Raw genomic sequence first — 27849 nt, 5'->3', positions numbered from 1 at the left:
GTGTTTGTTTGGTGTTTGTTTATTCTCATTAAATGCTGCAAATGGATCCGCACGTCTCTGACCTTCCCCGTGACACTGTGCCACAAGAGGGCAGTGTTACAAATTCTTACTGAGAAATAATTAAAGTCTCGTTTTAATTATGAAACATTTATGTCAGGAAACAGGGTAAATCACTGGGATCAAAATGTATTCATAATTGATATGACATCCATCTCTATGAATTACAAACTTGCATAATAGCTTTGACATTGTATCCCAGTGTGTGTATAAGGAGGAGTGAATGCACCCTATCTACCCTAAATAGTATTGAAAATTACTAATATCACAGAATTCAGGATGGATAGCATGCACATTGGGACACAGGCTGAATCCACCTTAATCTTCAACACGGAATTAAGCCTATGGGCAAGACTTCCGGTTAATTAGGGAAATAACAAGTAAAACTGTTTGCACTACAAACCAGTGTGTTCATAATTAAGATAATACATTAAAATAGTATGGTAAGACACGCCAATTTGCAATATCAAGCAGCAAAATGAGGATAAGACCGGAAGCCAGACCCATTAATAGCCACGCTCGCTCTTATGGGAAAAATAAGGTTGATATGTAGTTTAGGAATATTTTCCGTACAGCAACATGGTCTTGAGGTTTGGTCTTGACTAATTTGAACTCTTTTTTTATTTTTTATTTTATAAGTTGCTTGTTCTGTTAGTGACGTCAAATTAAACACATCAAAACTGTATCTGTGCAGGAGTTGTCTCGTATTTGTCCTTTCAAGTGCTTTTGTTCATTTAGCGACATCTTCATTGCGATCTGTGGTATTGCAGCTGATAAACACTATACAGTGTCGCAACTTCAGCACCACACACTCTACTTCCACATTGTTTCTTTTAATATTTTATTGAGTATATTTACAAACACCAACATGCATAGAGCTGATTCACAGGGAATTACAGAACTCAAGAGTTGGTACAGTACATAATATGCTTGAAGTGTGCTACCAGCGATGGGCAATATACCACAAAGAGCTACGCAACTCATTACCACACAAAGGTACACACACAAGAGATAGATAGAGAGATAGACAAGAGGAACAGATAAAAAGCAGATCAATATTATGGTATATTAACCACAAACAATAAGTACACCATATTTAGAATGCAACAAAGCGGTTTCTTTTTCCAAAACATACGAATGTAATTCAAATGTCACAATTATAAATACACAGGTAGAATGAAAATGACAGCTACGAGAGCTGAAATAATAAGTAAATTAAAAAATCATGCATCATTGCAGTTTGCCCTGTGAGGTAAGACTATGACACTAAATATGATTTTTTTTAAATAAATTTACTAAACCCCTGCTGCCTGCTTATTTCTCAAACCATAAGATTGTATTACATTTTCTTCATTTTTAAAACAGGGACATTAAAGCTCAAGCCAATTACTAAGCTAACTTCTTAGTTCTCAAGGTGTTTTTTTTCTCCTAAACTATATTCTAAAAACCGTACCAATTGTCCCTTTACATTCTCATACATACACAAATCCCATCCATTAATTTTCAGTTGTAAGATTCATACTTATGTACAGCAATGTGAATTAGTTACTGCTACTGTAGCCTGGACTGTAGCTGGAATAATCCAGAAGGCATATCATTATGTGGTGCGATGGGCAAAGCTGTGCTAAACGTGACAAGATATTTCTTTCAGTTATCTAAATATATTTTTGATAGCAGTGCCAAGTCAGAGGTGTGACAAACATTCATACTACACATGAGCATTCAACTGTGGGAAACACAGAGGGCCATTTAATGAACAATAAGCAAGCACCTTTCCAACTACAGCCACTAAAATCCTGGCCTAGACCTTCAGCATGAAGCGTTTGCTCACATGATGCTCGCAAATAATTTGTGTTAATGATTACCTGACATTTGCTACACATTCATACACACTCATGCAGGTTTAGTATGTAAACCCCTGATTCAAAGCGATATACGAATGCAGAATATCCATTCAAACGAAAATCATGAATGCTATCAATCATATATGGTTTTCCCAGCAACAAGCCTCATAAACAGTACAGTACAGAGTATGCATAGTCACTATCAAGCTCATGGTGATACAGACCTTACCACAGTAGCCATCACACTGTAAGAAATAGAAAAGAATCATCTACACACTACCACTTGAATATATTTGACTGTTACCATTGAGTTACAATAATAACGATAAGAGAATAATAATGTTGGTTTTCGAAAACAGAATGTTTTTTACTTTTTTTTTTCTGGTAAGTGAAATAATAGAAGGGTGTTTCTTCAGGCAATACCAAGAGTTCATCTATTAACTGTTGATGTACAAATTAGTACAACCAAGTATTATTATGAGGAATAAATTGTTTTTAATGGTCAAGCAGTTCATTTTTAGACTAATAATTAGTCTTACTAAGTAGTTCAATAAAAATAACTAAAAAGTTGAGTAAATCTGTCATTTATGCACTAATTTAGCCCCAAAATGACCAAAACTCATGCCTTTGCTATAACGAAGTCGTGCTTGCTTCTACAACACGTTGCTGGGCTGATGATATGAATAAAAATTCAAGGGGTTTTACATACAGTTGAATCGCATATCCATATTGGTTGTTTATTAGACTTAAAATTGTAATGCTGTTTTACGAATATACGTTTCTTGATAACTTCGCTCTGAGCTTTTTAAGTAAGTTTCCCGGTGAGCTGTTTGTTTTGCCAACACCTACTAATAAATACACTATGATGGTTTTATTTTTTGTTAACCTTGATTCTTATTTATTACCCATTTATATTTCTTGTTTATCTGTCTATCTATCTTTGTAAAATCTAAATATATATATTTATTATTTATACAGTAATTTTGTTTCCTATATATCACAGAAAATATTCCGGACGTCACAAACCAGGCAACGAGGGTCAGAGATAAACAGATAAACACGTAACACGGCTACTAATAACTACGTCTATATATGGTCTTTTTCCTTATATGTTATCCCCTGATATTCTTTCACACAAACATACAGGCAAGATGAAAGATAGGTCACATGATAAGTGAAGCATAACCAATGGGAACAAGGCCTTCTTTGTGACCTTGACGACAACGAATCCAATCGTGGTCCACGCCTCCCAGTAGAACAAGCTCCTCCCCCTTCCTGAAGCTCAGCTCTGTTCCAGTGCCAGAGTGGTCACATAGAGTTCGGACCATCCTGAAGAATCAGAACACAGAATGTTTTATTCTCGATACATTTCGACTTTATTCTCGAAACATTTCAACTTTATTCTTGTAAATTCGACTTTATCCTCGTAATTTTGACTTTATTCTCAAAACATTTCGACTTTATTATCAAAAAATTTAGATTTTATTCTTATAATTTTGATTTTATTCCCGAAATATTTTGACTTTATTCTTGTAATTTTGACTTAATTCTCAAATATTTAGATTTTATTCTCGGAATTTTGACTTTATTCCCAAAATATTTAGACTTTATTCTCGTAATATCGACTTTATTCTCAAAACATTTAGATTTTATTCTCGGAATTTTGACTTTATTCCCAAAATATTTCGACTTTATTCTTGTAATTTCGACTTTATTCTCAAAATATTTCGACTTTATTAGCGAAACATTTCGACTGTATTATCAAAACATTTTGATTTTATTCTCGTAATTTTAATTTTATTCCCGAAATATTTAAACTTTATTCTTGTCATTTTGACTTAATTCTCTAATATTTAGACTTTATTCTTGAAACATTACAACTTTATTCTCGTAATTTTGACTTTATTCTCAAAACATTTCAACTTTATTATCGAAACATTTAAATTTTATTCTTGTAATTTTGACTTTATTCTCGAAATATTTCAACTGTTTTCTTGTAATTTTGACTTAATTCTCGAAACATTTCAACTTTATTCTCATAAATTCAACTTTATTCTCTAAACATTTCAACATTATTCTCGAAAAATTTCAACTATATTCTCATAATTTCAACTTTATTCTCTAAACATTTCAACATTATTCTCGAAAAATTTCAACTATATTCTCATAATTTCAACTTTATTCTCTAAACATTTCAACATTATTCTCGAAAAATTTCAACTATATTCTCATAATTTCAACTTTATTCTCTAAACATTTCAACATTATTCTCGAAACATTTCAACATTATTCTTGTAATTTCAAATTTATTCTTGAAATTTCAACTTTATTCTTGTAATTTCGACTTTATTCTCGAAACATTTCAACATTATTCTTGTAATTTTAAATTTATTCTTGTAATTTCAACTTTATTCTTGTAATTTCGACTTTATTCTCGAAACATTTCAACTTTTTTCTCGAAACATTTCAACATTATTCTTGTAATTAAAATTTTATTCTTGTAATTTCAACTTTATTCTCGTAATTTCAACTTTATTCTCAAAACATTTCAACTTTATTATAGAAACATTTTGACTTTATTATCAAAACATTTGGATTTTATTCTTGTAATTTTGACTTTATTCCCGAAATATTTCGACTTTATTCTTGTAATTTTGATTTAACCCTTTAGGCGCCAGGATTTTTTTTGAAAAATGCTGGATTTTGACATCAAGATTTCAAAAGCTTGTGGCCTGAAAGGGCTTAAAGATAGAGATCTACTGTAAATTAGAAAAATGTTGGGCATCACCAAAAGTTGATGTGGGGTGTAAATATTCTCATCTAATTTGCATATTATGACGTCATCATGGGGGCGGCATTATTGAAATTCATAATATTCAGGAAATAGTAGATACTGAATTGATGTTTTTTAGTTTTTTGTCTTTTTATCCACATTACAAATGATCAGAAAAGAGAAAACCAACAATAAAACAGGAAAAATTAGTCAATTATTACTATATAGTAAAATGCACGTGAACAGTAGCCTAATGTTTGATTAGTTCATCAGTAATACTCAGGAAATAATAGATATTGAATGGATGTTGGAACTTATTTGCACATTTTTTGTCTTTTATCCTCATTCCAAATTATCAGAAAAGAGGATACCAACAATATAACAGGAAAAAGTACTAAATTATTACTATTCTATATAGTAAAATGCATGTGAACAGTATCCAACTGTTTGATCAGTTCATAATAATATTCAGGAAATAATAAATATTGAATGGATGTTTGAAGTTATTTGCTCATTTCTTTGTCTTTTATCCTTATTTCAAATAATCAGAAAGAGGAAACCAACAATAAAACAGGAAAAGTACTAAATTCTTACTATATTACTATTCGATGTAGTAATAAAATGCATGTGAACAGTAGCCAACTGTTTGATCATTTCACAAGTAATATTCAGGAAATAAAAGATAATAAATGGATGTTTGAACTTATTTGCATGTTTTTATTTTTTTTATCCTCATTCCAAATGATCAAAAAAGAGAACACCAACAATAAAACAAAAATATTACATATTACACTACTATATAGTAGTAAAATGATCAAATGGATGAGAATAGAGGAAACCAACAATAAAACAGAAGAAATTACTAAATTATTAGAATATTACTATACCCCTGTGTACACTATGACCACATTCACCCCTGCCACCCCCATTCCTTTTGGGCAAAGGGACGAAATGATCGCTGGTTATGCTTTGTAAACACTTTCTCGTGGTGCGCAGTGGCACCACTGCGAGGCAAAGATGTACCGGGAGACGCGCGTCTATTAGACGGCCGATCGTCACTTCCAAAAGGCAAACATTCCCCTTCAGAGTGAGAATCGGCAAATAACATTTGCAACATTTGTTTGTGCTTTATTTGTTTGTGCTTCATGAACAATCTCGTCTTACACAGCAGCACAACTGCTCCGCAAAGATGTACCGCGAGATGCGCGTCTATTAGACGGCCGATCGTCACTTCCAAAAGGCAAACATTCCCCTTCAGAGTGAGAATCGGCAAATAACATTTGCAACATTTGTTTGTGCTTTATTTGTTTGTGCTTCATGAACAATCTCGTCTTACACAGCAGCACAACTGCTCCGCAAAGATGTACCGCGAGATGCGCGTCTATTAGACGGCCGATCGTCATTTCCAAAAGACAAATATTCCCCTTTAGAGTCACAATCAGCAAATAACATTTGCAACATCTTCACGGTACAACTTTTTATCAGCCGTTTGGTGCTTTTCTCCTTAACAAATCTGACAATTTACTCTATTTACGCTATGAACTGTACTGCTTCCGCATCAATGAAGATCGCTCACTTTCTCTATGATTTCCGCCAATACTTTGAACAGGAACAAGACGTAATTTTGGTCTAGAATCGAAGTACTACATGTCTGCCATCTAGTGGTTAGGAATACAAATGAGAAATTACACCGTATTAGGAACTACAGTCTGTTTCAATGGGTATGACGTCTTGTCGCAATTCTGCGACTTTGGCGCTTAGAGGGTTAATTCTCAAAAATATTTCAACTTTATTCTCGTAATTTCAACTTTATTCTTGTAATGTCAACTTTATTCTCGTAATTTTGACTTAATTCTCAAAACATTTAAACTTTATTCTCGTAATTTCGAATTTATTCTCGAAACATTTCAACTTTCTTATAATTTCAACTTTATTCTCTAAACATTTCAACATTATTCTTGAAACATTTCAACATTATTCTTGTAACTTCATCTTTATTCTTGTAATTTCAACTTTATTCTCAAAACATTTCAACTTTATTCTCAAAACATTTCAACTTTATTATTGAAACATTTTGACTTTATTATCAAAACATTTAGATTTTATTCTTGTAATTTCGACTTTATTCCCGAAATATTTTGACTTTATTCTTGTAATTTTGATTTAATTCTCAAAAATATTTCAACTTTATTCTCGTAATTTCAATTTTATTCTTGTAATGTCAACTTTATTCTCGTAATTTTGACTTAATTCTCAAAACATTTAAACTTTATTCTCGTAATTTCGAATTTATTCTCGAAACATTTCAACTTTCTTATAATTTCAACTTTATTCTCTAAACATTTCAACATTATTCTTGAAACATTTCAACATTATTCTTGTAATTTCATCTTTATTCTTGTAATTTCAATTTTATTCTCAAAACATTTCAACTTTATTCTCAAAACATTTCAACTTTATTATTGAAACATTTTGACTTTATTATCAAAACATTTAGATTTTATTCTTGTAATTTCGACTTTATTCCCGAAATATTTTGACTTTATTCTTGTAATTTTGACTTAATTCTCAAATATTTCGACTTTATTCTCGTAATTTCGACTTTATTCTCATAATTTTAACTTTATTCTTGTAATTTCGACTTTATTCTCAAAACATTTTGACTTTATTAACTAAATATTTTGACTTTATTATCGAAACATTTAGATTTTATTCTAGTAATTTCGACAGAATTCTCTAAATATTTAGAGTTTATTCTTCTAATTTTGATTTAATTCTCAAAATATTTCGACTTTATTCTCAAAATATTTTGAGATTTTCATAATTTCGACTTTATTGTCAAATTATTTTGAATTTATTCTGGTAATATATAGACTATTTTCAAAATATTACGACTTTAATCTCGTAATCTTAGACTTCAGCGTTTAGATATCTGTACAAAACAGCTCATTTTGCTGCTTGATATTGCAAATTGGCTTGTCTTACCATATTAATGTAATGTATTATCTTAATTATGAACACAATTAATAAACAAAAATGTATACTTTGTCAATGACCTTAATACCACAAGCCTTAAAAAAAACACTTTACCAAAAAAGGTCTAAACGTTATTCTCATGAAATGCATGAATGTAAATCTGTTAAGAAGAATATGAATAATCTAACAGAAACTTTACCTCGAGGGCTTTGGCTGATCTCTGGTTTCATTAATCTTTTCATTGTCATCTTCCTCCTTATCTTTGCTTCTCTGGGGCTCTCTTTTCTCAGGCGGAGAAGCCTGGCCAAGATTCACTAAGCGGGAAAGGACAGATACGCCTGGGGAGAGCCACTGAGATGGGCGCCTACAGTATGAAAGAGAATAAAAAGAAACTTCACATTAATAAACCTGACTGATTTGAAATATACTAAACTGACATTTAAAAAACAACATCAAACCTGCTTGTTGGTGGGTTGTTGGGGCTCTTAGCAGCTCCAAAGAGCCTTTCCAGACCCCAGGGAACAGCAGCTCCGCTATCCTTCAAGGAAAGGTCGTCTCTTGGTTGCTGCCTGTATTCATCTGGACTTTTTAGATTCAGTGAGAAGCCAGTCTTGAAGTCATCTGGTGAGTTTGGATCCTTAACATCCTCTGTGTTGGTGGCCAAACCAAAGTTCTGCCCTAAACGCTCTCCCAAACGCATTACTGCACCCCAGCCTTGCTGAAGAGCCTGGCCTGCCTGCTGGGAAAGGCTTCCGGCATTAAGAGGTGCAGAGATCTCATTGCCTTTAAACCATGATAATGGCGAATTGGCTTCTTCCTTGGTGACACCTGATGACAGCGAAATTGGATTGCGATAGGCTGACACATCTAGAATGTGGCTTGTGAGACCTGAATTAGGATTGGTGTCTAAACCAAAACTGCCATGGCCTTGCTCTAACACGCTTCCAAGATGATTGCTGCTTCCTTGGAAAAGCCCCTTGGGTGACAAGTGAAAGCTGAAGTCTTCATTTGGTGGGCTGTATATCTCAGATGTGTGACTGGCTGGGGTGAGAGTTGGGGAGGAGGGATCAAGGTGGTGATGCTGAAACAGCAGGTCAAGGTTGAAGGTCAGAAGAGAGAGAGGCTGCAGGAGAAGGAGAAGCTCCTCAAAAAGAGGCTGGCAAGATGTTAGTGACAGACGCATGAAGGAAGTTGGGCGGTAATATGTCTCCAGCGCATCTGCGGGAATTGAGGAAAAAAGAAAATATAAAGGTCAAAAATGTTCTAACAGTTTTTTAAATAAGTCTCTTCTGCTCACCAAGCCTGCATTTATTTGACCCAAAGTACAGTCGTGGCCAAAAGTTTGGAGAATGACACAAATATTAGTTTTCACAAAGTTTGCTGCTAAACTGCTTTTAGATCTTTGTTTCAGTTGTTTCTGTGATGTACTGAAATATAATTACAAGCACTTCATACATTTCAAAGGCTTTTATCGACAATTACATGACATTTATGCAAAGAGTCAGTATTTGCAGTGTTGGCCCTTCTTTTTCAGGACCTCTGCAATTCAACTGGGCATGCTCTCAGTCAACTTCTGGGCCAAATCCTGACTAATAGCAACCCATTCTTTCATAATCACTTCTTGGAGTTTGAGAATTAGTGGGCTTTTGTTTGTCCACCCGCCTCTTGAGGATTGACCTCAAGTTCTAAATGGGATTAAGATCTGGGGAGTTTCCAGGCCATGGACCCAAAATTTCAATGTTTTGGTCCCCGAGCCACTTAGTTATCCCTTTTGCCTTAAGGCACGGTGCTCCATCGTGCTGGAAAATGCATTGTTCTTCACCAAACTGTTGTTGGATTGTTGGAAGAAGTTGTTGTTGGAGGGTGTTTTGGTACCATTCTTTATTCATGGCTGTGTTTTTGGGCAAAATTGTGAGTGAGCCCACTCCCTTGGATGAGAAGCAACCCCACACATGAATGGTCTCAGGATGCTTTACTGTTGGTATGACACAGGACTGATGGTAGCGCTCACCTTTTCTTCTCCGGACAAGCCTTTTTCCAGATGCCCCAAACAATCGGAAAGAAGCTTCATCGGAGAATATGACTTTGCCCCAGTCCTCAACAGTCCATTCGCCATACTTTTTGCAGAAGATCAATCTGTCCCTGATGTTCTTTTTGGAGAGAAGTGGCTTCTTTGCTGCCCTTCTTGACACCAGGCCATCTTCCAAAAGTCTTCACCTCACTGTGCGTGCAGATGCACTCACACCTGCCTGCTGCCATTCCTGAGCAAGCTCTGCACTGGTGGCACTCCGATCCCACAGCTGAATCCTCTTTAGGAGACGATCCTGGCGCTTGCTGGACTTTCTTGGATGCCCTGAAGCCTTCTTAACAAGAATTGAACCTCTTTCCTTGAAGTTCTTGATAATCCTATAAATTGTTGATTTAGGTGCAATCTTAGTAGCCACAATATCCTTACCTGTGAAGCCATTTTTATGCAACGTAATGATTGCTGCACGCGTTTCTTTGCAGGTCACCATGGTTAACAATGGAAGAACAATGATTTCAAGCATCACCAAAACTTTTGGCCACGACTGTACATCAAAATATACAATTTTGAAATATGTTTACTATTTAAAATAACTGCTTTCTATTTGAATATATTTTACAATTTATTTCTGCGATTTCAAAGCTGAATTTTTAGCATCATTACTCCAGTCATATGATCCTTCAGAAATCATTCTACTATCCTGATTTGCTGCTCAAAAACATATTATACTGACTCCAAAGCTTTTGAATAGTATAGTGTATAATGTTACAAAAGCTTTTTATTTAAGACAAATGCTGATCTTTGGATTTTTCTATTCATCAAAGAATCCTGGAAAAATTTACTCACCTGTTTTAAATATTGATAATAATAATAATAATAATAATACTACATGTTTCTTAAATCAGCATATTAGAATGATTTCTGAAGGATCATGTGACACTGAAGACTGCAGTAATGATGCTGAAAATTTGGGTTTAATCACAAGAATAAATTACATTTTAAAATATATTCAAATAGAAAACAGTTATTTTAAATAGTAAAAATATTTCAAACTTTTACTGTTTTTGCTATACTTTGGATCAAATAAATGCAAGCTTGATGAGTAGAAAAAAACTCTTTAAAACATTAAAAATCTTACTGTTCAAATACTTTTGCTGGTAGTGTAAATTGATCACTTTTTTTTATTAATAAAAAATACAAATAAAATAGCATTAATGGTTAAAACTGATCTAATACTGTGACTGTGCTTGATAAATTCTATTCATTATGGGTTATCAAATGAACCTATACATAAAACTGTTGTTACTATTTTATTTGTACACTCTTTCTTTGTCCATTCTATTAAATTTAAAAGTGTAGTATGTAATATTGACAACTAGTGGTTGAAATGAGTACTGGAGTCCAAATTCAAAATATTGTTTCTCCCGCCCCTCCTCCTCAGATTCGAGGCACACACGGGTTGCCAGATTGAGAACATGCAAGAGGAATGAGCGCAATTGACAATAAGAGGCCACAAGCCTTACACAATGCAAGTTGTAGAGTTGATTTATCCGCATTTTAATATTGCTCTGGTCATAAAACATTTTGGATAGGTGATGAAGATTTTTAGGTTGAGCAGAATCTGCAATCTCTGACCCAGTTCATTTGCTGTCTTCCATGGCTTAAATACACTGGGTTTTCCACCAACTGGCAACCCAGGGTGTCAAAATACTATTGGGTAAACTGGCAGTGAGCAGAATTCACAGATATTCCGACACAGAATGCACATTTTCAAAGTAAGTTTTTTTTTTGAGAAACAAGCATGTGTAAAACTTAGCATGTTTTCTAAATATCTGCAAACATATTATGGTATTTTTATGCTTACAGTCAAAGGTACAAGTCAGTACAGTAAAAAAAAAAAATACATACAGTCACAGGAAATGTTGTAAAATCCACCTTGGGTTGATAATTGTGTTTTGTAACAGCGGGTTTTAGCTGGTTTAAGCTGATCGACAACCCACCTTGTTTCTAAAATTTGCTTGATGAATTTGCACCTAAAGCTGGTTATACTTGTTGGTAACTAGTTTGTTGCCAGTCCAAGATATGTGACAGTATTATCAATATCATGGTATCGCAATAGCAAAACTGTCTCGGTATTATTGTGGTCACATGACGATATGAAACGATAGGTCTTCCGGGCAAAAGGTGTAGTTTTTAAAATATATTTAAACATCTTATTCTAACATAAAAGGTCTTTAAAGTTGTGTTTTGGACCATTATGTTTTGGCATAGTATCTGTCAAACGAACTAAAACTGAAATCACAATATGGCCTAATCCTTTCAACAAGTCTGTTTTCGTTGCATGTTTCAAAGTGAAGCGCACACTTCATTTAGGCGATCAGTTCATGTTCCAGTGTTTTCCGCACCTCAGAATGGCTCAGTTTATTGCATGTGCTGTGAGTTTAGCACACATTTGAGAATGCAATTGCCACCAGTTATGCTTTATATTCATGGCAGATGATTACAGCATTTCACTAGATTTGTAGTGAGATTTTGTAGAGAGACACGTTTTGTAAGCCTGTTTTCACTGAAGCTGGAGTTTTCCATTAAAAAAGCTCTACTGCCTTTTTTGTTAAAATAAAAGCTTAAAAGTGCAATATGAATTGCTGACCACTAGTGGTTTAAATGGGTAATGTTACTGCAGTCCAAATTCAAAATATAATTTAGAAATTGTTGAAATTAGGAAAGAAGTATTGCAATTTCCCTACTGTAGTGTAAAGCAAAAATAATATACCTGTGGAATATTAATTTCATTTATTTTACAGTGCAATTGGTTTACAATATATGGCTATTACTGTCATAGGAATAACAATAACATAAATTTGTTGTTTTTTATTATAATTTTTATTATATTCTAATTTGTTTGGCTTCCTAAAACACACCAGTGTAAATGTAATTTAGACTGAAACAGTATACCACAAATAAAAAGAGGGTTGAATCCCCTTTAAAGTTCACTGACTTTTTTCACTGACTTACGTTTTCTTAGTTAAAGGAGAAAGTGTGATTTTGACCTAAAGTGTATTGAATCATGATACCGAGTGTGAACGTACCTTGCATATCTCATCTCGGTTTGTGTCCTGCTGTCCGAAATCTGGGGTCAGTTAGCCGATGCTCACAACAGGTTGTCAATGAAAGTCAACAGGGCATCGGAATAGCCATGTAAATAAATCACTGTTTTACGCCATTTACGAGGCACAAAGTAGCTCCACGCTTCATTGGTAGACTTCCAAGGGCCCTGACATTTAAAACGAGACATTGAGAACTCAGAAAAAGCACCGGTAGTTTATTTACAAGAAGATTTATACAGACAGTACCTGGAAAAGAAAATCCGGTCGCCGCCATCCTGAACTTAGTCACGATAAGTCGAGTGTCGAGCACCAAGGAATTTATCAGGTTATCAACGTATCAGGTTGTAGTTTCCTTCGTGCTCGACACTCGACTTATCGTGACTAAATTTAAGATGGCGGCGACCGGTCTGTTCCTGGTGGAAAATGTCTGTATAAATCTACTTGTAAATAAACTACCGGTGCTTTTTCTGAGTTCTCAATGTCTCGTTTTAAATGTCAGGGCCCTTGGAAGTCTACCAATGAAGTGTGGAGCTACTTTGTGCCTCGTAAATGGCGTAAAACAGTGATTTATTTACATGGCTTCTTCGATGCCCTATTGGCTCTCATTGACAACTTGTTGTGAGCATCGGCTAACTGACCCCAGATTTCGGACAGCAGGACACAAACCGAGATGAGATATGCAAGGTACGTTCACACTCGGTATCATGATTCAATACACTTTAGGTCAATATCACACCGGAGTTCTCCTTTAAGAACATGGGTTGGAGCTCTTAATTTTGAACTCTCAAAGTGCATTAGATAGAAAAATATTTAACTTTAAAATATACAAAATGTTCATTTTTTCAAGTCTTTATTTGTCTTTTTTTTTTTTTTTTATAACACAATAAATATTGTATCGGGAGATTTTGATATTGTTACATCCCTACTAGCTGCCACTGTTTGAAAAACTAGCTTTCAGCAAGGACCATTGGAGAACCACAGTTAATATGAACACTTACCACTGCAGGACTGCAGATGTGAAAACCAGTAATCCAGGAGCTTGACACTTCATGACAGATTAGAAGAAGAAAAGAACAAATCAATGGAGAATAAAAAAAGAAGAGAGAGACAATCAATATCTTGCCAATAAAATCATCTTTTAGATGGGCAGAGGAAAGTGCTGGCTTACTTGAGAAGGCCAAACAGGAATGCGTTGAACTTGTGCCTACTCTGCTTAAGCTGGGGAAGTCCTGCTACTTTAGTCTGAAGGCTGTGCAAAGCCTGTGTGCTCGGGCCTGAAGGACAACAATAAATGACAATTTTTTTAAAGATACATGTAAGCTACCACAAGCAAACCACTGATTATTTTACAATGCTAGGAAAGGCAACAGCTTCATGGTAAACAAAGTACTGAAATCATGCCAATCCTACAGAAAACATGAGACAATGAACAAAAAAAGAAAAAAGAAAGAACACTGAGGGAGAAAACCAAGGAATATTTAAAGATTGGAAGTATGACAGAGATGGGTGAGTCAATACTGCAGGGACTCATGGTGCCAGAGAACAAAAAGTGTGAGGATGAGAGATGGAGGGACAGAAAAACAGAGGTAGAATATAAAATGACATCTTTAGTGAAGGTAATTGTCTTGTGTACCAAGTCCAGATGTCTTATACCTGGTTTCGTGGAGGCCTGAACCAATCCCCAGGGTGAATTTGGCCTTCTGCCTGCAATGAGGTCACTCTGGTGGGGCTTGAGTCCATCACTGAGCAGGTTGCGCAGGGCTGGGCAAAGGCACTGCAGTACCAGACGACCAAGACAGGGATTTACACTGCTGTCTCCAGAAAGAGTCTGTCAACAGAGGTAAAAAAAAAAAGGGCAATGGAAGATAGGCAGACAAGAGGGAGAGAGAGACGAACAGAAAGAATAAAAAAAAATTGCAAAGCAATGGATAAAAAAGATATAGGATATATAAAGTGTTTAAAATAAATAAAAGAGATAGAGAGAGGGAATATGAAAATAAGAGAAGGAGGTGAAAGGTGCATGAGGTTAGTGTGAAAATAAGTCATTCGCAAAGCTCATGTTTATGAACTTTGAAGCACCTTATCCACTGAGTGAAACTGGAGAAAGGAAAAGGAAGAGATAAGCCAAGTTCATGGAAGTGGCATGAAGAGAGAGGGAAAAACAGGTACAGTTTACTAATTTACTAATTCTATTAATGTTCATTTTTTCTTTTTTGTGGGAATGCTTATATTTAACTAAAGTGGAGTTTAAAATGCCAAGATGTACAAAACTGACCTTCTGTACAACAGTCCTGGACGAACTGAACTGAGCCAAAATGGCTTCCACTGCCACACTGATTGAATTGACAAGAGCTGTGAGACATAAAGACATAAAATGTCAATAATTATTTACAAAAACAAAATAAAGACAAATACAGCAATTACTGAGGTGTACTATACTGTATTACTTTTCTTTTCTTGCAGGCAGGCAGAAGACAGCCCTTCAGCACTCAGCGAGGGCCTCACATCTTTTCCCATCCAGGCCGCGTTCTTCTGCTCAGAGCCAGCAAATGAGAAGCTGCGAACAGCTATTAGAAGGGAAAGACAGCAGGGTGGGGTTAGAAACTCGATTAACAGAAGATAATGTATTACACTTGATCTTGAGCCAATCCAGTGCAGTACATAACAGCAGCTCGTGAGGAACGTGTATAGATCTGATACAAATATTAATGAATAAATTATGAAAGGTATTTATTCATTTCAGCCATATTTGGATTTGTTTTGACACATCTGGGTTTGTCACATGCCAAAGGAAAACATGCTGAGCAGCATAAAAAAAGAAACGCCAATGCTTTTAAAATCAACACAAATATACTGTAAATGACAGGGGTTACAAAATAAAATAAAGCCATAAACAAAAAAGTCAAAGAGCAATAAGCATATTCATATAAAATAAATCATTAAAATGTAAAAAATAAAATGAAAATACTGTACAGCCGTGAACACAAAGAAATTATTCAACCTGATGTTGTACCTGTGGGAACTTTTTTGTGAGACGTGAAATAGATACCAATAGGTACATATCCATGCAGTTTCCAACAGAAATGAACACTAGAGGCGGTAAAACAGCAGGCACTTGTAATCGTTTTATACACAGTCATGATTACAGCTCCATATGTTTTGCTTTCTAGACGTAACAAGCTTGCTTGGTAGCTTAACTGGCATGGAATTGGATGTGGAATCCTTGGGTATGAATCCTGTGAAAAACAAGACTCACAAAGAAAGAGCTGAAAGATGAGAGATCTAAAAACAGGCTAAAATGGCATGCTTGCGATTGCGTTTTTAAGTCACATTCATGGACATTTCTGTTGGAAACTGCAGTGATACAGTTGAGGTCAAAAGTTTACATCCCCCTTTCAGAATCTGCAAAATGCATTTTTTTTTTACCAAAATAAGAGGAATCATACAAAATGCATGCTACTGTTTATTTAGTGCTCACCTGATTAAGATATTTCACAAAGAAAATAATAGTTGAATTTATAAAAATGACCAGGTTCAAAAGTTTACATTCCCTTGATACTGTGTTCTTACCTGAATGATCCGCAACTGTTTTTTTTTTTAGTGATAGTTGTTCATGAGTCCCTTACTGGTCCTGAACAGTTAAATTGCCTGCTGGTCTTCAGAAAAATCCTTCAGGTCCCACAATCTTTTTGGTTTTCCAGCATTTTTGTGCATTTGAATCCTTTCCAACAATGACTGTATGATTTTAAGAACCATTTTCAAATGCTCACTGATGCTCCATAAGGAAAAAAAAACATGCATTAAAAACCTTTTTAAAAAACTTTTTAAGTTTGAAGATCAGGCTAAATTTAACATAATTGTCTTCTGGGAAGCCGGTAAGTATCTTCTGTAACCTCTAAAAGGCAGTACTAAATGAAAAAAAAAATTATATTTAGGCAAAATAAGAAAAATGTACACATCTCCATTGTGTTTTTCCTTCTGGAGCATCAGTGAGCGTTTGAATCTTCTGTAATATTTGTCCCTTAGTTGTCCTCAGTGTGAAAAGATGGATCTCAAAATCATACATTCATTGTTGGAAAGGGTTCAAATACACAAAAATGGAAAAGCAAAGAATTTGTGGGACCTAAACGATTTTTCTGAAGAACAGCAGGGAGTTTAACTGTTAACTGTGAACAACTAAAAACAGCTGTGGATGATTTAGATAACAACACAGTATTAAGAATCAAGGAAATGTAAACTTTTGAACCGGGTCATTTTTTTATAAATTCAGCTATTACTTTCTCTTGTGGACTTATGTAAACATCTTTTATGAGAAATATCTTATTCAGGTCAGTTCTAAATAAACAGTAACATGCATCTTGCATGAGTCTTCTTATTTTGGTAAAATAATTAACATTTTGCAGATTCTGAAAGGGGGGTGTAAACTTTTGACCTCAACTGTATGTATTCATTGGTACATATTTCATGTCTAGCGAAAACATTCCCGCAGGTACGTATTCGTCATGAGACCAGGTTGAAATAATAAAAAAAGCATATTTATATAAAAATAATTAAATAAAAAAAAATACACAATCAGTTGAACATTACAAAATAACATAAATATAAGCCACATATTATCATTTTTAAGACAGAGGTTCTGATGCCATCATGCAACAGACAACCACATATTTCACACTGTCACAGACACAGACAGTGCTACAGTATCCACAGGATATGAATGGAGACACAGTGACAAACAGACAAGGTGCTTTACAATCGAAGAAAGTGGAAAGAAGTGAAGGAAAGTGAGAGAAATGAGAATGCGCTGATCTCTTACTCAAAGTGAGCGGTGGTGGACTCTGCTGAGAGTGAAGTATGGGGACCGATGGCTCCCGTAGAGGGGCTTGAACAGGGGGAGTGTACAGGTAAGGGTAGTAAAGCGGGGCGGCAAGGGCAGGAAGGGTGTGACTGCGAGGGAACAGGGGTGAACAGAGACGGGCAACATCTGTGCCTGGAACTGGAGGCCCGGACCTGTGGGGAGGTGAGATTGCTCCTACGGGGGACAGCCGTGGGGGGGCGCCTTTATGCAAGGGGCAGTTCTTGGGGTGGTAAAGGTAATAAGCAGGGAAGGATACAAGCTGCTGGTTGTTCTGTGTTGTGTTTTCATTGCTGTTGTGGTCAAAAAACGGGTTGATTGGTGGTTTTGAGTTCAAATCAAACAGCGAGTCAGCATCTTTATAACTGTTTTTGTTCACATAGCTCCGATTTTTGAGATTTCGCATTGCTATGTAAGTTTGCATGTCAATGTTTTTGTACGGTGTTATGTCTCCCTCAGTAAGAGTGTTAATGTCTGGAGGTGGTTCAGGGTCAGTGAACAGCTTCAGGCTAGTACTTGTGTATCTGGCATCACTGTAAAGTGAATCATCATTTCTGATTGAGTCTACTCCGCTGTTATGTGGACAGAAGCTCTTTTTTGTGCTGTCAAGATCATGCCCACAGACGTATAAAGAGTCTAGGAAGCTGTCAGCATGATTACAGCGGTGGTACAAAGAATCCATGTTACCATTGAGATCATTTTCTTGTTTACAGAACAAAAACGTATTGTTTTCTGGGCCAGTGCAGTACAGGGAGTCAGTATAGACATCTTTGCTGCAGTCAAAAGTAGAATTTATGCATAACGGGTTTGAGATGTTTATGGAACTCTCACTATGGTTCATGGCATGATCCGTAGTGTCAGTGTGGTAAAACTGGGAGGCTTGTGAGAAGGGAGCAGAGTGCAGGTAATAAGGTGAGGTCAAGGAGAGGGACAAGGGAGGTGAGGACACTTTTACAGTTATTATGGGTACGGGGTGAATAATTATGACAGTATAACAATGAAGGAAATTCAGAATCGAAAGGATGGGCAGAATGGTCAAACAGCAAACAGTGAAGAAAGAGGGAGAAAAAGAGAGAATGGAAAAATGTTAGTGTCATTTAGACGAAGAGAGAATGCAATTATGTAAATATGATGAAACAGATGATAGAGAACTCCTTCAAACATTCATTATGCTATATGTAAAGAGTTTTTCTCTGTTATAAAGATCATACAAACATTAGAACACAGCACAACATGCCACAGTGCATGGGAAAAATATGTATATAATTCATTGTCCAAAGATGAGAAAATTTAAATCATAAGAACACTTTTTATCTGGCCAGTAGGGGTGCGCGATATGACTAAAATTGTATATCACGGTAATATATATCACAATATACAGTGCTTTGCGAAAGTATTCATACTTCACATTTTCACATTTACATCATTTTCACATTTTGTTATGTTGCTGCCTTATGTTAAACTGCTTTTAAATTACTTTTCCACATCAATCTACACTCCATATACAAAGAGACAAAGCAAAAACAGAACTGTCACAACTTTGTAAATTTATTAAAAATCAAAAACTGAAATAAGTACATTGCATGTATTCATACCCTTAACTCAGTGCTTAGCTGAAGCACATTTACAGCCTTAAGTCTTTTTTGGGTATGATGCGACAAGCTTTGCTCATCGGCATTTGGCAAAATGGCATGTTGGAAGATAAACTTTCTGTCCAGTCTGAGACTCTGAAGGTTTTCAGGTTTTCATTAAGCTTAATATTTTAGATTGATTAGATTGATAGATTGATTTAATTATTTTGGATTGAGCTTTTCTTCTATTCTGATGAGTCCCTCAGTCCCTGCTGCTGAAAAACAGCTTCACAGCATGAGGCTGCTACCAGCACACTTTACTATTGAGATAGTACTCTACAGGTGATGAGCAGTGCCTGGATTCCTTCAAGCATGATGCTTGGAATTGAGGTTCATCAGACCAGAGAATCTTGTTTCTCATAGTCTGAGAGTCTTTTAGGAGATTTTTTGCGAATGCCAAGTGTGTTTTCATGTGTTTTCAGTGAGGAGAGGATTGAGTCTTGTCACACCGCCATCAAGCCCAGATCAGTGGAGTGTTGCAGTGATGTTTGTCCTTCTGTAAATTTCTTCCATCTGCGTATATGATCTTGAAACTCAACTACAGTGACCATCAGGTTCTTGGTTACCACTCTAACCAAGGCCCTTTTCCATGAAATGCTCAGTTTGGCCAGGAGGCCAGCTCTAGAAAGAGTCCTGGTTGTTTCAAACTTCATCTATTAAGGGTAACGGAGACTACACTACTCCCCCAAATGTGTGGCTTGATCAAATCCTGTTTCTAAGCCCTACAGGCAGTTTTTTTTTTTACCTCAGGGTTTGGTTTTTGTTCTGATATTTATTTTCAGCTGTTAGACCTTTTATTGAGAGGTGTGTGCCATTCCAAATCATACCCATTCAATTGAATTTGCCACAGGCTAACTCCACTCGAAGTGTAGTAACATCTACAAGTGAATGCTCCTGAGCTAATTTTTAAGTGTCCCATGAATACTTTTTTTTTTTTTGCTCTGCCATTATGGTGTATGGAGCGTAGATTGATGTGAAAAAAATTAAAGCAGTGTAACCTAAGGGAGCAACATAACAAAATGGGGAAAAAATGAAGGGGTATGAATGAATACTTTCGCAAGGCACTGCAGTTATTTCTGCTTTATGACATCAAAAATTTTGATACCATAGAAATTTCATCATTATTGTCACCAGTGTCAATATCACATAAAACTAATACTAGCCCAAATAATAAAAAAGCTCACTGAAGACAAGTAAACAGTCAGTGATTAAATAAACTATTAACAAGCAATAGGACAAAAAATAGAGTAGAACAAATAAATAAGAAATGCTTTTTTACATGCTACATTGTATAAAATAATCAAGTGAATAAAACACTGCATATTCTTCAATGTGTAAATTATCTCTCTCTCTCTCTCTCTCTCTCTCTATATATATATATATATATATATCCTTATTAAAGTTACAAAAGTGATTTAGTCAAAAAATATTTAAGAAAAAAAGAGAAAGCCTAACTATTTTTACTGCAAAAATAGGCTTATCTTACTTAGTATTTTTGTCAAAAAAAAAAAAAAAAAAAGATTTTGATTTTGATTTTTTGGGAAAAAAATCAAAATGAAGTGAAATGATCTGGCAGTGTGGCAAGTAAAATACTCCTAAAACAAGATTATTTTTTTTACCCCACTGGCAGATAATGCACCTATTTTGCTTATCTAGTAAATGCATCTTGATTTGAGAATTCGAATAGAAACAAGACAAAAATACTAAGATATGCCTTTTTTTGCAGTGTTAGCCTAAATAAGTAAATAAGCCACAAGCAAAAAATATAACGGTAAATACAAATCCATAAAAACTAATCATTCAAGTACTCAAAATTTCCTTCTTATACCTTCACAGAGTACTGAGTGCCACACCTTTGTATCTTTTCTTTGCTGTTTTTAAACTACAGTACTAAAACAAACAAACACACACAAAAGTCAAATTTGCAGTTTATGGTGTGCAGAGCCTAATAGCACTTTATCTGATCCCTCAACATTCGACCGTGTGCGGGAAAGCAGTCTCCATCTAGAATCTCACTAGGAGCTGCACTAGGATCACATTTCACCTGCAATGGATACTGTGCCTTGAAAGACAAGCTACAAGGCCTAACTGTTTTGAAAATAAGCTCTTTTAGATCTAAAACACTGGTATTTACCTTCTGATTCGCAGATTGCATATTTGCATTTCAGTGGATTATGCTGATTAAGTGCTATAATACTGAACCATCCAACTGAATCCAAGTCAGTCAAAAAGTTTACATTTTCATCAGTACATATCTCTAGAAAAGTAAACACATAAAAAACATTCTGCGTTACCTTCACTTTCCAGATATCTCCCTCTCTCAAATGCAGTCAGTTTGACTGAGCATTTCCTGTTTCCTTGTTGCTGTATTGTGATTGGTGTAAAGGTCTGAGTCACACCTTTTCTACGCTTAAAGGCATAAGGGCATGTTCTTGAGCTGACTGACACAGCCAGAAATATGACTGATGAATGATGTAAAGATTCACTAAATAGCAATTTAGTAACACAAAATTAAACAGATATACAGTACATGACTTGAAGAACTAAACACCTGAGTTAAATTCATGAATACTAATATCCATGAATAAGATGAATAGTACTTATATTGCCAAAGCATGGGTTAGCCGAGTTGTATGACGTGCTAACCTTGTAAACAAAAATGAGGGCTCCCTCAAATGTATTTGCTACTCAATTTACAGGCACATTAGAGGCCATTTATATCTGAAGTCAAAAGTGAAGTAACCTGATCCAAGCAAATTTGCCTTTTCCATTTGGCAGATAAACACTACAGAAAGGAGCAGAGCAAAAGAGAAATGGCAAATTGAAAATAATGAGATGAGAGAATAACAAGCATAAGAGTATCAATTTAATAATTGGAGACAACGAGGCATCTTAAAAGGTGTAGGAGCATCATGACCTTTGTACGAGACAATTTTGTGATAGTGCTATTATTTTAAGTTTTGAAAAGCCAATTCATTTGCCTTTGTTTATGCTAAAAAAAGAACTAAAAAAATAAGAAGGTTGATATATAATGTGTGCCAGCCAGGGCAAAGGAAGAGAGGATGAGAGAAAAAAGGAATTAGCCTGCTGAGGAGGATGAATAATTAAAAAGCTTTGTGACATCATGAGAAACAACACAGCATTAAGCCTGCTGCATTCTGAAATTCCCTCCAGTCTCACTCTGCTGATTCATCTACCCATCTGCCTGTATGACTCTCATCCTGGCTCACCACTTTCCATGTCATCAGACTACTGTTCTTTTACTTTCTCCTGAAAGGATTAGTTCACTCCAGAATTAACATTTCCTGATCATTTACTCAACTCTATGTCATGCAAGATGTTCATGTCTTTCTTTCTTTAGTCAAAAAGAAATTAAGGTTTTCGCCCTACCCTGCCTTTTTGAACCAGAGTACACAGTCGAACAACTAACCACGCACATTGCCATAACCATTTGTGGTTAAAAAGTATATACATTTTTTATTTTTATTTTTTTAGAAAATTACCAGTCGTTTCGCTAGATAAGATCCTTATTCCCCATGTAGAGCCTTTTAGAAGTGGCATTGAAACTGCAGTTTGGACATTCAACTCGCTGATCCCCATTGAAGTCCACTATATGAGAAAAATCCTGGAATGTTTTCCTCAAAAACTTTAATTTCTTTTCAACTGAAGAAAGAAAGACATGAACATCTTGGAGTTGGAAGTGAGTAAATTATTAGGAAATTTTTAATTCAGGAATGAACTAATCATTTATTATTCCAATGAATTTGCACTGTGTGCAAGGACTCTCTAAGACAAAATGAGTCAGAGAAACAACTATGAAATGCAGCTTTACCTGTTGTCCTGGTTTCCAAAGTCCATGCTCCATCTGCCATTCCCCTAACTTCCACTTTATCTTCATCATCCATGTTCTTGGTGTGAAAAGCTTTATCTTTTTCCTCACAAATAGTCCTAAGGCTGCCTTCACTTGCTGAACAGTCAATTTGTTGAGACACTTTGGGTTCTGCTGGGCAATCTTCCTGTCTATTCATACGGCACATTTCCCTAAAGAGGGACAATGAGGCAGGAGTGGGTGGTGGCTGAAGAAATGAGGCTTGTGCTTGGGATGTATATTCCCAGCCATCTCCATCAATCTTCTCTCTTCTCCATTTGAGGTTGTACAGGAAATCAGGGTCTGGGGTGATAACATTTGGATCAGGTTCTGGTTGAACAGGAGCTGGCGGTGAGCTATGTTTGCTTCTGTTGCGTAATTCTTTGAAGGTTGTGACTTTTGAGCCTAAAGTTAAGCCTTTTTGCAACATACCATCATTGGATGATTTTCGCATCTCAAGAGGAGGCGACTCTGTATCTGGGGTGAAGGCTATCAGCCAGTCAAATCTATCTGGGCGAGATGCATTGGCAGGTAGAGTGCACGGCTTGAGAGGAGGAAGTTCAGGAGGATTGGAGGCAATTGGTGGACAAGGGGGCAATGGTCTTGGAGGCGGAGGAGGAGGGGTATCTGACATCACTGAAGTATAATCAAAACTTCCAAAGCTAACATTTGGGATGTTTGTATTGCTAAGATCAGTGCTGTAATATGAGTTGGGAGATCCAAAACCACAGCCACAGCTATGATTACAGTGTCCACCATTTCTCTTACGTCGTCTTGCCATTTCTGTGAAGGATGTAGTCCTGTTTGCTTCCTTCTGTTCATCTTTAGAAACCTCATTTTCACTGGGAGTATCCAATTCCTTTACACCTGCAGACCTGTCTTTCCCAAACCTGGATACTTCTCTCAATCTGAAATGCAACCCCTTCTCTAGACCTTCTTCCTTGAGTGTCCTGTTTACACTGATTTCTCCAATCTGAGAGACATCAGCCATTTGCTGTTGCTCATTCTCCAGGACAACATCTACACAGACACCCAACTCGGGACTAAGTTTAAGCAATTCGGCTTGGGTGAGGCCTGCCAGTGCAAGCAACTTTCGGATTTCCACATCCAAAGCGTGAAATGATGGAGGTGGCGGAAGTGATGGTGGAGGTGGAATAGCTGGAGGCGAGGACATCGCAGGTGGAGGTGGCAATGGAGGAGGTCTGGATGTTGGCGGTGGAAGGGACAGAGGAGTCTTCTCTTTTTCAAGCTCAGCAAGTCTTAGAGCCTCTAGACGGGCTTTATGACGTCTTCTCGGAGGAGGAATTGGTGGTGTGAGGGAGGAGACAGCAGGTCTGTCTGTATTTAGGGTGAAGTAGGGCACAGGCTGTGATGGAGGAGGAGGAAGGGCTGGAGGTTTCAAAGCTGGGGGTGAGGATGACAGCGCAGGCAATGTAGGAACAGGGACACTTGTAGAGAAATTAGTAGCATCATTGGTGGATGAGACTGAGAAGACATGTCCACTGATGTTCTCGTAAGTGTGTGATTCTGGGTGGGAACTCACATGCCTCATTGGAGGTTTTGGGGGCCGAGGAGGAGGCTCCAATGGCGATGGAGCAAGTGAATCAGAGGCAGGGGTTTCATCAAGATCTGAGGGAGCTGTCAGATCTACCCCTGCATCAGAAAATTCCTGGGATTCGCTTGATTTGTCACTTTTATACAACTTCCATGGAATGTGAATGTTGCCCATTTCATCCAAAACTCCAGTGATATCCTCATCGTCAAAGTCTAAGCCTTCCTCTTGAAGTTTCACAAGATAAGCTAGCTTTACCTCTTTGTTAACCCTCTGAAGCTTCTGCTGGTGATCCAATCTATCTCTGACAATCAGCTCACCATCCAGTTCCCAGTGTGCCAACCTGACAATGCGGTAGAACAGATCCACTTTTCCCAACTCTTCTATGGAGTCTAAAAAATGGAGGAGATCCACTTTAACACATTTTCCTTCTTCTGATCCCTTGCTGTCTATGTAGTCAGACGACGGAGAGCAAGGGGCCGAGGGATAGCCTTCATCAGAAGAGCAAGGCGATCTTGCGGAAGTGTTGAGATCCAATGGTAAGACATTGGACTGAAAGGCAGGGCAGCTGGAGACCGGGGAACGACATGATGGATAGCATTCAGTTGCCTCTTGGTCCTGTGATGACAATAAAAATGTATCAGGACAGTCACACTCCAGATCTGAGCAGCTGCTGATGGATGTGGACGAAGATGAGGTAGAAGATGTGAGGGAGAAGTCCAGCATGGATTCTGGACAGTTGCAGCAAGAAGGGACAAGAGTATCATCATCTTCGTCATCGTCATCTTCGTCCTCTTCACCATCTTCGCCATCACAATTGCCGTTGCCATTCTCATCAACATTAGCATTCACATTTACGCTACAGTCCTCGTTTTTGAGCTGACCGCCCTCTTTTTCATCCGCATTGCCATTGTCCTCCTCTTTCTCCTCCACTGGGATGACAAGAGGTTGCTTTACTTCTGGCTTACACTCATCTTCTTTGATGTCTGGTTTTGGAACTGCCAATTCCTTCTGTGGAGGTGGTGGTGGGAGCTTCATTTGTTGCCTGATGTTTACAGTGTTATTGTTGTTATGGTTGTGATTAAAAAGGCTGTTGCTATCCTGAGGTGAATGGCCATCACAACACAGACAAGGTAGGCTGGGCTCATTGCAGTTTGGATCCACAGCTGGGACTAGGTTTAATACAGTGTGTCCACTTTTTGGTTTCGAGATTGCTGGTATTGCGTGAGCACCATTCTTCTGTGGCCGCAACAGTTTGGATTGAACCACTGGGGCTCGTGCACCTTGACCGGGACCCTTTAACCTGGAAGACTCAGGTGGTCCCCGAGTGCCACGACGAGGGGATGAAGCTGCTGCGTTCATGTTTTTGTCCTCCCTCTTAGCCCCTTGGGTTGGTTTTACCTCCGTGCGCCTATTGTCAAACCTGCGGGAACGTGGGGGCACAGAGGGACGAGAGGAGGGATGCATGGTGGGATAGATTTTATGTCCTGATTATTATTCTGGTGTTTTTTCTAAGGTGTTTGTAAACATATGGGGTCACATCTTGGATCTAGTTAGTGCCTGAAATATCAAGAAAGACAGATTTTGTTTAGAAACACAAAAATGGAGTACCTGAGTAATGGGAATAAAAATAGTTGACAATTTAGCATCACTTGGTAAACTGCATAGATAAAGTTGCTCCTGGACTGATATTGAACACCAATATCATTTCCAATTTCTCAGATCATAAAAATACATAAAATATTCTGTGTCACTGTAACACTAACCTATCGTTTTTTTTTAGAAACTTGCATGCTCAGTATTTTTAGCACTGGGCAACGATTAATCATGATTAATCGCATCCAAAATAAAAGTTTTTGTGTACATAATATATGTGTGTGTACTTAGTATATTTATTATGTATGTAGTAATACGCACACATGTATATATACAGTATTTAAGAAAAATGTTCTGTGTATATATTAAATATATTTATATATAATATAAAATATATGAATATATACATGTAAATGCACATTTTTCGAAATATATACTGTATGTGTGTGTCTTTATTATATACATAATAAATATATACAGTACACACACATGTAATATATGAACAAAAACTTTTGATTTTAGATGCGATTAATCGTTGCCCTGCACAATTGTTTGTCAAAAAAATTATTATTATAATAATGATGATGATATTAATAATAATAATAATTCTATATATAACCGTATTTCATTTAGGTATATTATATCAATATTTCTAGAATACAATTTTTAAGAGTAAAGAAAAAATGGCTACTAATTACATTAAGAGCTTAGCATCTTTTCAGTCTTTTATTGCATGCACTCAAGACCTCAGATAAGAACCAATTTGTATCCTTTTGCGGAATTTGTACATTATTAAGAGAATACTCAATGGAAATGCCCATAAAAGAGAGAACACAATTATAGCCAACATATAACATAATCAACATGTCCTTAACATACCCTTAAATATCTTTATTCTGCTAGGCTATACAAAATCGGTGCTTTTTCTCTGCGTAAGGCTTGTGGAGCAGAAAATCACAGCAATGACTAACGCTATTTTTTCTCTTCATGAACACCGTGGGCAATGCACTGCTCTCGCCCAATGTCCTTGGATACAGAGGATGTAAATCTAGGCCTAGCGCTCGTTGAGTAAATAAACTCATGACTGATATAAACGCAATATTTGAACATCACGTAATCTACGACGCCGTTGTGTATTGATGGCTATATATTAAATATTTATAGAGAGTATTAAAATGATGTCTAATAAGATGTGATGACATACGAGTTGTGATGACACCTCCTCCGTAGCCTTTAATGGTACTGTATCAATACAGAAGACTAACATTTCACAATAATAACGTATCGGTTTATGATATATCTTCGAATGTCTTAACGCTACCTTATAAACATAACAGATTCATCAGCAAAATCCGGCAATGAAACAAACCGCACAACATCCAGCAGACAATACAGTACGAACAAAAAACGTACCTCATTTTTAGAAGGTTATAAAGGACGCGTTCTTCTTGATCTCGATCTCTATTCCATCGCACAAGCCATGACTCTGAAATTATTATACGCCGTTATTCTCTTTCCTCCTGTCTATCGCTCCGTCATCTAGCCCTCCCTTCCTTTCCCCTCT

The 27849-nt window shown here is 36.5% G+C and overlaps 1 protein-coding gene across 3 annotated transcripts; it reads right to left on the bottom strand.

Moving 5' to 3' along the window:
* Window positions 1–874: 874 nt before the first annotated feature.
* rusc1 (RUN and SH3 domain containing 1) lies at window positions 875–27849 on the bottom strand. 3 transcript variants are annotated; one of them, XM_073847348.1, is made up of 12 exons: window positions 27699–27849; window positions 23102–26249; window positions 17600–18586; window positions 15231–15350; window positions 15059–15135; window positions 14863–14880; window positions 14437–14611; window positions 13952–14057; window positions 13782–13828; window positions 8109–8868; window positions 7850–8014; window positions 875–3230 (listed from the first exon to the last, which is right to left on the bottom strand). In XM_073847348.1, the coding sequence occupies exons 2-12, from the start codon at window positions 26154–26156 to the stop codon at window positions 3065–3067; spliced, it is 5676 nt and encodes a 1891-aa protein (XP_073703449.1). In that variant the 5' UTR covers window positions 26157–26249; window positions 27699–27849; the 3' UTR covers window positions 875–3064. The 3 variants fall into 3 exon arrangements, with proteins under 3 accessions (XP_073703449.1, XP_073703450.1, XP_073703451.1); XM_073847349.1 differs by lacking the exon at window positions 14863–14880; XM_073847350.1 differs by lacking the exon at window positions 17600–18586.

Source organism: Garra rufa, chromosome 9 (assembly GCF_049309525.1).
Source record: "Garra rufa chromosome 9, GarRuf1.0, whole genome shotgun sequence".
NCBI classification, from domain to species: domain Eukaryota; kingdom Metazoa; phylum Chordata; class Actinopteri; order Cypriniformes; family Cyprinidae; genus Garra; species Garra rufa.
Note: the sequence above shows the minus strand (reverse complement) of the source record. Positions and strands in the feature narration are given on the sequence as shown.